The sequence below is a fragment of the Aythya ferina genome, assembly GCF_964211825.1.
Source record: "Aythya ferina genome assembly, chromosome: 30".
NCBI classification, from domain to species: domain Eukaryota; kingdom Metazoa; phylum Chordata; class Aves; order Anseriformes; family Anatidae; genus Aythya; species Aythya ferina.
Genome location: NC_140327.1, coordinates 2,160,201 through 2,171,484, shown reverse-complemented (window position 1 = coordinate 2,171,484; position 11,284 = coordinate 2,160,201). Strand labels below are relative to the sequence as shown.

General features: G+C 59.8%; 2 protein-coding genes across 6 annotated transcripts; both read right to left on the bottom strand.

The window, feature by feature from the left end:
• Positions 1–322: 322 nt before the first annotated feature.
• ATAT1 (alpha tubulin acetyltransferase 1) lies at positions 323–8,409 on the bottom strand. 4 transcript variants are annotated; one of them, XM_084501264.1, is made up of 10 exons: positions 8,062–8,405; positions 6,847–6,907; positions 6,666–6,757; positions 6,513–6,573; positions 6,285–6,398; positions 4,947–5,048; positions 3,735–3,780; positions 2,962–3,033; positions 2,653–2,845; positions 1,177–1,343 (listed from the first exon to the last, which is right to left on the bottom strand). In XM_084501264.1, the coding sequence occupies exons 1-10, from the start codon at positions 8,157–8,159 to the stop codon at positions 1,319–1,321; spliced, it is 864 nt and encodes a 287-aa protein (XP_084357390.1). In that variant the 5' UTR covers positions 8,160–8,405; the 3' UTR covers positions 1,177–1,318. The 4 variants fall into 4 exon arrangements, 3 of the variants coding, with proteins under 3 accessions (XP_084357391.1, XP_084357390.1, XP_084357392.1); XR_014686315.1 differs by lacking the exons at positions 2,653–2,845; positions 2,962–3,033 and adding an exon at positions 323–939 and having other exon boundaries at positions 1,012–1,343; positions 8,062–8,409; XM_084501266.1 differs by lacking the exon at positions 2,962–3,033 and having other exon boundaries at positions 8,062–8,408.
• Positions 8,410–8,846: 437 nt separating this feature from the next.
• MRPS18B (mitochondrial ribosomal protein S18B) lies at positions 8,847–11,145 on the bottom strand. Of its 2 annotated transcripts, XM_084501316.1 has the most exons (7): positions 10,993–11,143; positions 10,357–10,459; positions 10,152–10,249; positions 9,538–9,606; positions 9,375–9,441; positions 9,237–9,296; positions 8,847–9,123 (listed from the first exon to the last, which is right to left on the bottom strand). In XM_084501316.1, the coding sequence occupies exons 1-7, from the start codon at positions 11,071–11,073 to the stop codon at positions 8,882–8,884; spliced, it is 720 nt and encodes a 239-aa protein (XP_084357442.1). In that variant the 5' UTR covers positions 11,074–11,143; the 3' UTR covers positions 8,847–8,881. The 2 variants fall into 2 exon arrangements, with proteins under 2 accessions (XP_084357442.1, XP_084357443.1); XM_084501317.1 differs by lacking the exon at positions 9,538–9,606 and having other exon boundaries at positions 10,993–11,145.
• Between the last annotated feature and the right edge of the window lie 139 nt (positions 11,146–11,284).

Sequence of the window (11,284 nt, the reverse complement as noted above, 5' to 3'; positions counted from 1 at the left end):
GCAGCCGGGAGGGGAGCAAGGCGCATGCGCAGCGCAGCCCGGGAAGGTGACCGGGCGGGAAGGGCGGCGGCGCATGCGCAGTGGGATGAGGGGGGGGGGAAATGGGAGGGGGTGCGCATGCGCGGTGCGGGTCATTCATTCGCTTGGCGCTGGGGGCTGGCCAATGGGAGGGGAGGGGGGCGGGGCTTGGTGATTGGCAGCGCGGTGTGGGCGTGGCCTGAAAGGGGGGCGTGGTCCCGCCGCGGATTGGAGGGTGGGGGTGGAGGGGGCGTGGCGCGGCGCGGCCCCGCCCCCCGCGGTGACGTCACGGAGGAAGCGCGGGAAACGAAAGAAAAAGGGCGGCTTTATTGAAACGGTACCAAAAGGGGGGGGAGGGGCGGCACCCATGGGTGCTGGGGGGGGAGGGGCGGCACCCACTGGGCAAGGGGAGGCGCCCACGGGGTGGGGAGGGGCACCCATGGGTGCTGGGGGGCGGGGACAGGCGCCCATAGGGCGGGGACGGGCACCCAGGGGGTGGGGGAGGGCACCCATGGGTGCTGGGGGGGAGGGGCAGCACCCACGGGGTTGGGTTTTGGCAGTTGTGGGGTTGGGAAGGGCACCCATGGGTGCTGGGGGGGGAGGGGCAGCACCCACAGGGCAAGGGGAGGCACCCACAGGGTGGGGAGGGGCACCCATGGGTGCTGGGGGGTGAAGAGGAGCACCCACTGGTTGAGGGAGGGCACCCATGGGTGCTTGGGGGGGACGGGCAGCACCCATGGGGTTGGGTTTTGGCAGCTATGGGGTTGGGAAGGGCACCCATGGGTGCTGGGGGGGGGGGACGGGCACCTACAGGGCGGGGAGAGGCACCCATGGGGCTGGGAAGGGCACCCATGGGGTGGGGAGGGGCACCCATGGGTGCTGGGGGGCAGGGGTGACACCCACAGGGTTGGGCTTTGGCACCTATGGGGTTGGGAATGGCACCCATGGGTGCTGGGGGGTGGAGACAGGCACCTACAGGGCAAGGGGAGGCACCCACGGAGTGGGGAGGGGCACCCATGGGTGCTGAGGGGGAGGGGCAGCACCCACAGGGCAAGGTCAGGCACCCACAGGGTGGGGAGGGGCACCCATGGGTGCTGGGGGGGGAGGACAAGCACCCACGGGGCAGGGAAAGGCACCCCCAAAACTTATGGGGCAGGGAGAGGCACCCACGGGGGCAGTGGGGTGGGGACGGGCACCCACAGGGGGGGCGAGCACCCATGGGGGGCCGTGGGGGGGACCAGACCCCCCAGGGCCCCCCCCAAATCCCCTCTGTGGGGTCGGGGGGGATCCGGCGTCGGGCTCAGCGGCCGGCCCGGCCCAGGGAGCTGTGGGGAGAGGAGGGAAATGAGGTAAAAAAATCCCAAAACGCCATAAAAAGTCCCAAAACCCAATAAAAAATCCCAAAACCCAGCAAAGGAAAATCAAAACTTAATAAAAAGGGCCCAAAACCCCAATAAAAGAGCCCAAACCCCAATAAAAAGACCCCAAACCCCAAAAGAGCCCAAAACCCCAATAAAAAGACCACAAAACACAATAAATAAAACCCAATAAAAGACCCCAAAACACAACAGAAAACCCCAAAGCCCAATAAAAGACCCCAAAATCCCATAAAACCCGAAACCCAATAAAAAAAAAATCCCATAAAAGACTCCACAACCCAATAATAAATACCGAGAACCCAATGGAAGACCCCAAAGCACAATAAAAACCCAACGAGAGACCCCAAAACCCAAGGAAAAAAAACACTAAAACCCAATGAGAGACCCCAAAACCCAACAAGAGACCCCAAAACCCAATGAAACAAACACTGAAACCCAACGAGAGACCCCAAAACTCAATGAGAGACCCCAAAACCCAATGAAAAAAACATTAAAACCCAATGAGAGACCCCAAAACCCAATGAAAAGACCCCAAAACCCAAGGAGAGACCCCAAAACCCAAGGAGAGACCCAAAAACCCAACGAAAAAACACTAAAACCCCAATGAGAGACCCCAAAACCCAAGAGATCCCAAAACTCAATGAGAGACCCCAAAACCCAATGAAAAAAACACTAAAACCCAACAAGAGACCCCAAAACCCAATGAGAGACCCCAAAACCCTATAAAAGAAACCCCAAACCCTATAAAGGCAACCCAAAATCCTATAAAACGCCCCCCAAACCCAACAAAAGACCCCAAAACCCAACGAGAGACCCCAAAACCCAACGAGAGACCCCAAAACCCAACGAGAGACCCAAAAACCCAACGAGAGACCCAAAAACCCAACGAGAGACCCAAAAACCCAACGAGAGACCCAAAAACCCAATGAAAAAACACTAAAACCCAACAAGAAACCCCAAAACCCTATAAAGGCAACCCAAAACCCTATAAAACGCCCCCCAAACCCAATAAAAGACCCCAAAACCCAACGAGAGACCCCAAAACCCAACGAGAGACCCCAAAACCCAACGAGAGACCCCAAAACCCAATGAAAAAACACTAAAACCCAACGAGAAACCCCAAAACCCTATAAAGGAAACCCCAAACCCTATAAAGGCAACCCAAAACCCTATAAAACGCCCCCCAAACCCAATAAAAGACCCCAAAACCCAATAAAAGACCCCCAAAACCCAACAAAACGCCCCCAAAACTCGCCTGGCGCGGCGCTGCCGCTCGCCCTCGCCCCCCCCGTTGAGGGTCCTTATGGGGTCGGCGCCGTCCGGCCCCGTAGGGCGCCGCGGACCCCGCTCGGCCAGGAAGGGGCGGAGGCTGCCCCGTACCGGGGACCCCCCCGCGCGCCCCGCCGTCAGGTTGAAGGGCCAGGGGGGCTCCGCTTCTTCCCTTAAAACTACCCCATAAAATAATGGGGTGGGGGTGTGGGGACGGGATATCCACCCCCCGGCCCCGTTATGGGGTCGTGTTTTGGGGTTTTTTTTGCCCCCACCCCAGTGTCCCGCGCCTTACAGTCGCGCTCCGGTAAGGAGTAGGGTTTGATCTCCTCCTCCGGGCGTTTTTGGGGTGGGCGGCGCTGGGGGGCTGGAAGGGGGAGGGTTATAGGGTGGGGGTGCCCCTATAACCCCTCTAAGTCCCCTATAAGCCCCCTAAATCCCCTACAAGCCCCTATAACCTCCTAAATGCCCCATAATACCCCTAAATCCCCTAAACGCCCCTAAATCCCCTACAACCCCATAAATCCCCTATTACCCCCTGAAATCCCCTACAAGCCCCCTAAATCCCCTACAAGCCCCTAAATCCCCTAAATGCCCTACAACCCCATAAATCCCCATAAATCCCCTACAACCCCATAAATCCCCTAAATCCCCTATAACCCCCTGAAATCCCCTATAACCCCTTAAATCCCCTATAACCCCCTAAATCCCCTCAACGCCCCTAAATCCTCTACAACTCCCTAAATCCCCTACAACCCCCTATAACCTCCTAAATCCCCTAAACGCCCCTAAATCCCCTACAATGCCCCTAAATCCCCTACAACCCCCCTAAATCCCCTACAAGCCCCTATAACCTCCTAAATCCCCTATAACCCCCCTAAATCCCCTAAGACCCCCAAACCCCCCTAAATCCCCTACAACCTCCCCTATAACCCCATAAATCTCCTATAACCTCCTAAATCCTCTAAGTCCCCTATAACCCCCTAAATCCCCCAAAACCCCATAAATCCCCTACAACCCCCTAAATCCCCCAAAACCCCCAAAACCCCCTAAATCCCCCCTGCTCACCGGGCCGGTTGCTGAAGAAGCCCTCAAAGATGACGAAGTTGTTCACCTAAAAGGGAAAAAGGGGTTTGGGGGCGGCGATCCCAAAAAATTAATAGGGTTTTCCCCCTCCCCCGGTGCCATTTCAGAGCTCTGCACCCCCGTGGGGCAGATTTTGGGGTGTTTACCCCCAAAAAATAACCCCCAGGGGGTCTTTTTGGGGTTTGGGACCATATGGGGGCGAAGTTTGGGGTTTTTTTGCCTCGTTTTGGGGTCGACCCTATAAAGGAGGGCAAATCTCAGAGGAATTTCCCCCCCATGGGGTCAAATCTTGGGGCATTTTCCCTCTTTTTGGGGGCAAATCTTGGGGCGTTTGCCCCTTTTTGGGGCATTTTCTGGGCTTTTTAGGGTGTGAGGCCATGTTTGGGGCTTTTTGGGGCATTTTCTGGGATTTTGGGGGCATTTTCTGGGCTTTTTGGGGTGTGAGGCCACGGTTTGGGGCGTTTTGGGGCATTTTCTGGGCTTTTTGGGTCATTTTCTGGGCTTTTTGGGGGTGCGAGGCCATACTTGGTGGATTTTTGGGGCGTTTTCTGGGCTTTTTGGGGTGTGAGGCCACGCTTTGGGGTCTTTTTGGGGTGAATCCTATAAGATTACCTAAAATAAATGAAACTTCGAAGCCATTGGGGTGTTATTTGGGACCAATAACTCTTTCTAGGGTAAAATTTGGAGGCGTTTGCCCCTTTTTGGGTCATTTTCAGGGATTTTTGTGGGTGTGAGACCACGCTTTGGCTCTTTTTGGGGCATTTTCTGGGCTTTTTGGGGTGTGAGGCCACACTTTGGGGGCTTTTTGGGTCATTTTCTGGGCTTTTTGGGTCATTTTCTGGGATTTTCAGGGTTGTGAGACCACACTTTGGGGTGTTTTGGGGCATTTTCTGGGCTTTTTGGGTCATTTTCTGGGATTTTCGGGGTTGTGAGACCACACTTCGGGGCGTTTGGGGGCATTTTCTGGGCTTTTTGGGGTGTGAGGCCAGGCTTTGGGGTCTTTTTGGGGTGAATCCTATAAGATTACCTAAAATAAATGAAACTTTGAAGCCGTTTGCTGCTCTCTGCGGCGTTTTTCGGGTCAAAAAGCCCCCAGGAAAAACGCGTGGGGAGGTGAAAACCCCAAAAATTTCACGGTGGGGGTGTCGGGGACCCTAAAAAGGGTTTTGGGGTGGGGGCTGACCCCAAACTCACCTGTGGGATGGGGTGGCAGAGCCCGTAGTGCTTGCGGAGGAAGGCCAGCAGCTTCTCCGAGGGGCGGTCGACGGCCAGGCGCCACGGCTCCATCCGCTCGCTCTGTCCCGGGGAGGGGGGGACGACATTTTTGGGACCCCCCCGGGACTTTTTGGGACCCCCCCGGGTCTTTTTGGGGCCTCCCGGGTCTTTTTGGGGTCCCCCAGGGTCATTTATGGCCCCCCTTTGGTCACTTTGGGGCTCCTTGGGGTGATTTTGGGCCCCCCCCGGGTCCTTTATCCCCCCCCCAGGATATTTTTGCCCCCCCTTGGTCATTTTTGGGGCTTTTTGGGTCACTTTTGGGTCCCCCCCCGGTCATTTTTAGCCCCCCCCCAGGTTATTTCCTCCCCCGGGTCATTTTTGGGGTCCCCTGGGTCATTTTTACCCCCCCCAAAATCATTTTTGCCCCCCCCAGGTCATTTTTAGCCCCCCCGGGATCATTTTGGGCCCCTTTTGATCATTTTTAACTCACTTTTAACCCCATTTGGGTCATTTTACGCCCTTCCAGGTCACTTTTTGCCCCCCCGGGCCATTTTTAACCCCCCCAGGGTCATTTTTGCCCCCCCCCGGATCATTTTGGGCCCCTTTTGGTCATTTTTAACTCACTTTTAACCCCATTTGGGTCATTTTACGCCCCTCCAGGTCACTTTTTGCCCCCCCGGGCCATTTTTAGCCCCCCCGGGATCATTTTTGCCCCCCCCGGGGTCATTTTTGCCCCCCCCAGAATCATTTTTGCCCCCCCCAGGTCATTTTTAGCCCCCCCCGGGATCATTTTGGGCCCCTTTTGATCATTTTTGACCCACTTTTAACCCCATTGGGGTCATTTTAAGCCCCTTGAGGTCACTTTTTCCCCCCCCGGGCCATTTTTAGCCCCCCTGGGATCATTTTTGCCCCCCCCCGATCATTTTTACCCCCCCCAGATCATTTTTAGCCCCCCCCGGGATCATTTTGTGCCCCTTTTGATCATTTTTGACCCACTTTTAACCCCATTGGCGTCATTTTAAGCCCCTCCAAGTCACTTTTTGCCCCCCCGGGCCATTTTTAGCCCCCCCGGGATCATTTTTGCCCCCCCTGGGGTCATTTTTGCCCCCCCCAGAATCATTTTTGCCCCCCCCCGGATCTTTTTGTGCCCCTTTTGGTCGTTTTTGACTCACTTTTAACCCCATTTGGGTCATTTTACGCCCCTCCAGGTCACTTTTTGTCCCCCCTGGGCCATTTTTTGCCCCCCCAGGGTCATTTTTAACCCCCCCGGGGTCATTTTTAGCCCCCCCAGGTTCATTTTCGCCCCCCCCCGGGCACCTTCAGCATGTGCTGGAAGAGCTCCCTGCCGTAGCCGTGCCTCTGCAGCGACTCGTGGACGTAGAAGTCGAGGACGCAGAGCGGCTCCGCCTCGTTGTGCGCCCCGCTGTGATCCTGGGGGGGGTCCAGAGCCATTTGGGGGGGGGCCACGACCATAAAGGGGGGGGGCACGGCCATATAGGGCGCTTTTATGGCCGTTTAAAGCGGGATTTGCCCCCAAAAACTCACCAGCAGGAAGAGTTTCTTGTAGCCCACCTTCAGGAACCCGATCACCGCCGCTTTGCTGCTCCTGGGGGGGGGCAAAAAAAGGGCGGGGGGGGGTCGCTGAGCCCCCCCCCGAGCCCCCACCCTATAAAAAGGGGGGGTTTTGGCCCCACTCACCCTCGTCCCTCGGCGTCCCGTAGGATGTAGAGGACGTGGCGGTTGCTCTCCATGCGCGCCGCGCTGGTGACGGGGGCCGGCAGCCCCTGAGCCTGCGGGGGGGGGACAAAAAAATAAAAATAGGGGGTTTTATGACCCGATTTTAGCTTTTTTCGCCCCGTTTTTTTGTCCTTTTCGTTACCTTGGCGGAGGCTTTGCCCAGCTCGTCGATCAGCGTCCGCAGCTGCTGCTCCAGGTCCCCCCTGTGGTGGGTTTTTTGGGGGGGGGTCACTGGGTGGCCCCCCCCGGGGTATAGGGAGGGGGAGGTGGAGGCTGGTGGGCCTCCATCCTTCCCAGAATGCACTGGGGGAAGGCCAGTTGGCCTCCATTATTCCCAGTATGCACTGGGGAGGGGTAATGTGGGCCTCCATCCTTCCCAGTATGTACTGGGGGAGGTCAATGGGCCTCCATTATTCCCAGTATGTACTGGGGAGGGGTAATGGGGGCCTCCGTCCTTCCCAGTATGTACTGGGATGAGGCCAGTGGGCCTCCATCCATCCCATAATGCCTTGGGGTGAGGCCAGTGGGCCTCTAAACTTCCCAGAATGCACTGGGGAAGGTTAATTGGGGCCTCCATGTTTCCCAGAATGCACTGGGGGGAGGCCAATGGGCCTCCATCCTTCCCATAATGCCTTGGGGTGAGGCCAGTTGGCCTCTATTCTTCCCATAATGCCTTGGGGTGAGGCCAAGGGGCCTCCATCCTTCCCACAATGCACCAGGGTGAGGCCAACAGGCCTCAATTCTTCCCATAATGCACTGGGGTGAGGCCAATGGGCCTCCATCCTTCCCATAATGCCTTGGGGTGAGGCCAATTGGCCTCCATCCTTCCCATAATGCCTTGGGGCGAGGCCAAGGGGCCTCCATCCTTCCCACAATGCACCAGGGTGAGGCCAACAGGCCTCAATTCTTCCCATAATGCACTGGGGTGAGGCCAAGGGGCCTCCATCCTTCCCATAATGCATCGGGGTGAGGCCAGTTGGCCTCTATTCTTCCCAGAATGCCTTGGGGTGAGGCCAATGGGCCTCCATTATTCCCAGAATGCCTTGGGGCAAGGCCTATGGGCCTCCACCTTTCCCAGCATGCACTGGGGTGAGGCCAATGGGCCTCCATCCTTCCCACAATGCACCGGGGCGAGGCCAACAGGGCCTTAACCCTTCCCACAATGCCTCAGGGCGAGGCCAACGGGGCCCCACCCTTCCCAGCATGCCCCGCGCCCCCCTCCCATTCACCTCCCTGCCCCGTGGCTCCTTTCCCAGCATGCCCCTGCCCCTCCTCCCCGCTTTTTTTTTTTTCCCAGCATGCACCGGGCGGGCCCAGCCCAGGCCCGAGCCTGAGGCCTAGGCCCACGGCCCGGTACCGGTGGGCGGGCCCGCGGCGCCCGGCGGGCCGCAGGTGCTGGTCCACCACGGAGACGCGCTCGCCCAGCACGGCCGCCACGTCGAACGGGAACTCCATGGCCCCGTCGCCGCCGCCGCCGGGCCTGGCCTGGCCCCGGGCCTCGTCGGTGCCGTCGCCGCCGCCGCCAGGCCCGGCCGGCGCCAGGCCCGGCCCTTAGCAACCGCCCTTAGCAACGGGCCACGCCCCTCCCGGGGTTGCCGAGCCAATCGCAGCCCGTCCCTCGGAAGGCAGGCCACGCCCCTTAGCAACCAAATACAGCCCCTTAGCAACGCCTTAGCAACCAAGCCCCGCCCCTTAGCAACCATCTCCAGACCCCCTAGCAGCCCTGTACCACTAAGCCCCGCCCCTTAGCAACCAAACCCCGCCCCTTAGCAACCATCCCTGGACCATATCAGCCCTGTACCACTAAGCCCCGCCCCCTAGCAACCCCTTAGCAACAAGCCCCACCCCTAGCAACCTCCCCACCAATCCCCGTCCCCCTCCAACCCTTCCCACCCAATCCCCGCCCCTTAGCAACCCCTCCCAGCAAGCCCCGCCCCTTAGCAACCCCTCACTAACCAATCCCCACCCCTCGCGGCAAGCCCCGCCCCTTAGCAACTCCCTTAGCAACAAGCCCCGCCCCTCATCCCCTTGATGAAGAAGACGGCCGCCATTTTGTACGCGCCCGGCCGCCATTTTGTGGGCCCGGCCGCCATTTTGTGCCACGTTCCCCATAGCTCCTGCCAACAAAGGAGCGCACTCAGCGGGGCTCCAGCCGCTTTATTCCTCCCTCCAGCCCCTCACGGAGCCTCGGGGGCTCCTCCCGGGGCCGGGCCGCCCTCCTCCGGCCGGAGGTAGTCCTTGTAGAGGCGCCTGAGGCGAGCGATGGTGGCGGGGGGCGGCTGCTGCCAGTCGTACCACGGGTACCAAGCGCTGCCGGCCGCCAGCTGCGGGGCCGGCGGCGTCTTCCCCACAGCCGGGGGGCGGGCGGTGAAGTCGTCCTGAGGCACCGGCACGAAGGGGACGCGCAGCCACAGCAGCCCTGTGAGGAAAAAATTGGGTTAAAAGCATTAAAATGGCACCCATGGGTGCTGGCGGGCACCCATGGGTGCTGCCACCCTTGGGTGCTGACTCTTTAGGGGTGTTGGGGCTCACCGTGGTCTTGGGCTTTGGTGATGGCCTTCAGGAGGAGCTTGTGCTGCTTCATGCAGACCCCTGGGGGGGAAATGGGGGGGTAACGGGGGTCCCGAGGACATCAGGGTGGCCCCGCAGCACCCATGGGTGCCCCCTCACCTGTGTGGGTGGGGTGGAAGATGGAGCCTGAGTGGGGGCAGACAAACTGGTCCAGGAGCTTCACGTTCTGCGGGGAAGAGGGGGGAGGAAGATGAGGAAGAGCGGGGGGAGGAAGGGGGAAGGGGGTGCCCCGAATCCGGTCCCAAATCCGCGAAAATCTCACCCGAAAATCCACGAAGAGGTGGCGGTCCCGGCAGATGGGGCAGGGGTTCCCCACCCGCTTCCCCTTGCGCTGGGAGGACAAAACACAGGGAATTGCCCCCAGTTCTCTCCCAGTTCCCTCCCAGTATCCCCCAGTTCCTCCTCTGTGTCCTCCAGGACCCTCCCAATTCCCCCCAGTTCCTTTATAATGTCTCCCAGTTCCCCCAGTGTCACCCAGTTCCCTCCCAGTGTCCCCCAGTTCCTCCTCAGTGTCCTCCAGGGCCCTTCCAGTTCCCGCCCAGTGTCCCCCAGTTCCCCCCAGGTTCTTTCCAATGCCCCCAGTGTCTCCCAGTTCCCTCCCAGCGTCCCCCAAGTCCTTCCCAATGTCCCCCAGGTCCCTTCCAGTAACCCCCAATTCCCCCCAGTTCCTTCCAGTATCCCTCAGGTCAATCCCAGTACCCCCCCTTCCCCCCAGACCCTCCCAGTTCCCTCCCAATGCCCTTCAGGTCCCCCTCAGTGCCCCCAAAACCCCCCAGACCCCCCCCAATTCCCCCCAGCTCCCTCCCAGCGCCCCCCAGCACCCTCCCAGCCCTTCCCAGTCCTTCCCAGTCCCTCCCAGTACCCCCCCCATCTCACCAGACAGGCCTTGCGGGTACGCTGGGGCGGGACGGCGCCCTTGTGGTTGCGCCGGTAGCCGAACCAGACGGGTTTGTCCCCGTACGCCTCCTGGTACTCTGCGGGGTGGGGGTGCAGGACCTCAGACACCCCGAAATCAGGGAAACCGACCAAATTTTGGGGACAAACCCGAAGATTTTGGGGAAAAAAAAAAAAAAAGCCCTACCTGCGCTCTCCAGGTACTCCCAGGGCTTCTCCTTGTAGGGGGACGGGGGCTCCGAGGGCTTGGGGGGCGCCTCGGAGCTGCAGGGCCGGGCCGGGGGGACACCCTGGGGACATGGGGGGGTGATGACGTCACGGGGGGGCACCCCAGGGTGCTGGTGACGTCATAGGGGGCACCCTAGGGTGGCGGTGACGTCATGGGGGGGTATTTTAGGGGTGTGATGTCATGGGGTGTGTTGGGGGGGGTGGAGGGATTGAACAACCCCATGTGTGACGTCACACGAGAGATGTAATGACGTCAGCACGGCTTGGTGACGCCATGACACCCCCAGTGACGTCATGACACGCGGTGACGTCACCGCGACCCCTCCAAACCTCCCTCCGCCTTCGCGAAACCCCCTCGAATAAACGAAATAATTAAGTAAATGCCCAAATAAGCAATTAATTAATTAAATAAGCGATGAGGTAACCTCCCCGCTGGCGTCACGAGGCCCGGGGCGCAGGCCCGCCGCGTGACGTCACTCCCGCACGTGGCCGGCGCGCTGACGCCACATCCGCGGCCCTCCCCGCCCCCCCCTCCCGGCCCCGTGAGGCCCCGGTAACCCCCGGGACCCCCTCCCCGAGCCCCCTCCGGCCTCACCTGGCCCCACAGCGACCTCCCCGCTCCGCGCAGGGCCCCCGCCGCCGCCCTCAGCAGCGCCAGGCCCCCGCCCGCCGCCATCTTGCCGCCGCTCCGCGCATGCGCGGGGCGCGGCGAGGGAGGGGCGCGGGCGCCGCCATTTTGTTGTACGGCAAAGCCGAAACTCCCCCTCCCCGCTTTTAATACCCCCTCCGTCGCGTTTTTTATTCCTTTTTTTAATTCTTTTTCCTCCTTTAAGGAGCCCCCTGGGGTTTTGAGGCAATTACTGACCAAAAAAAGAGAGAAAAGGGGG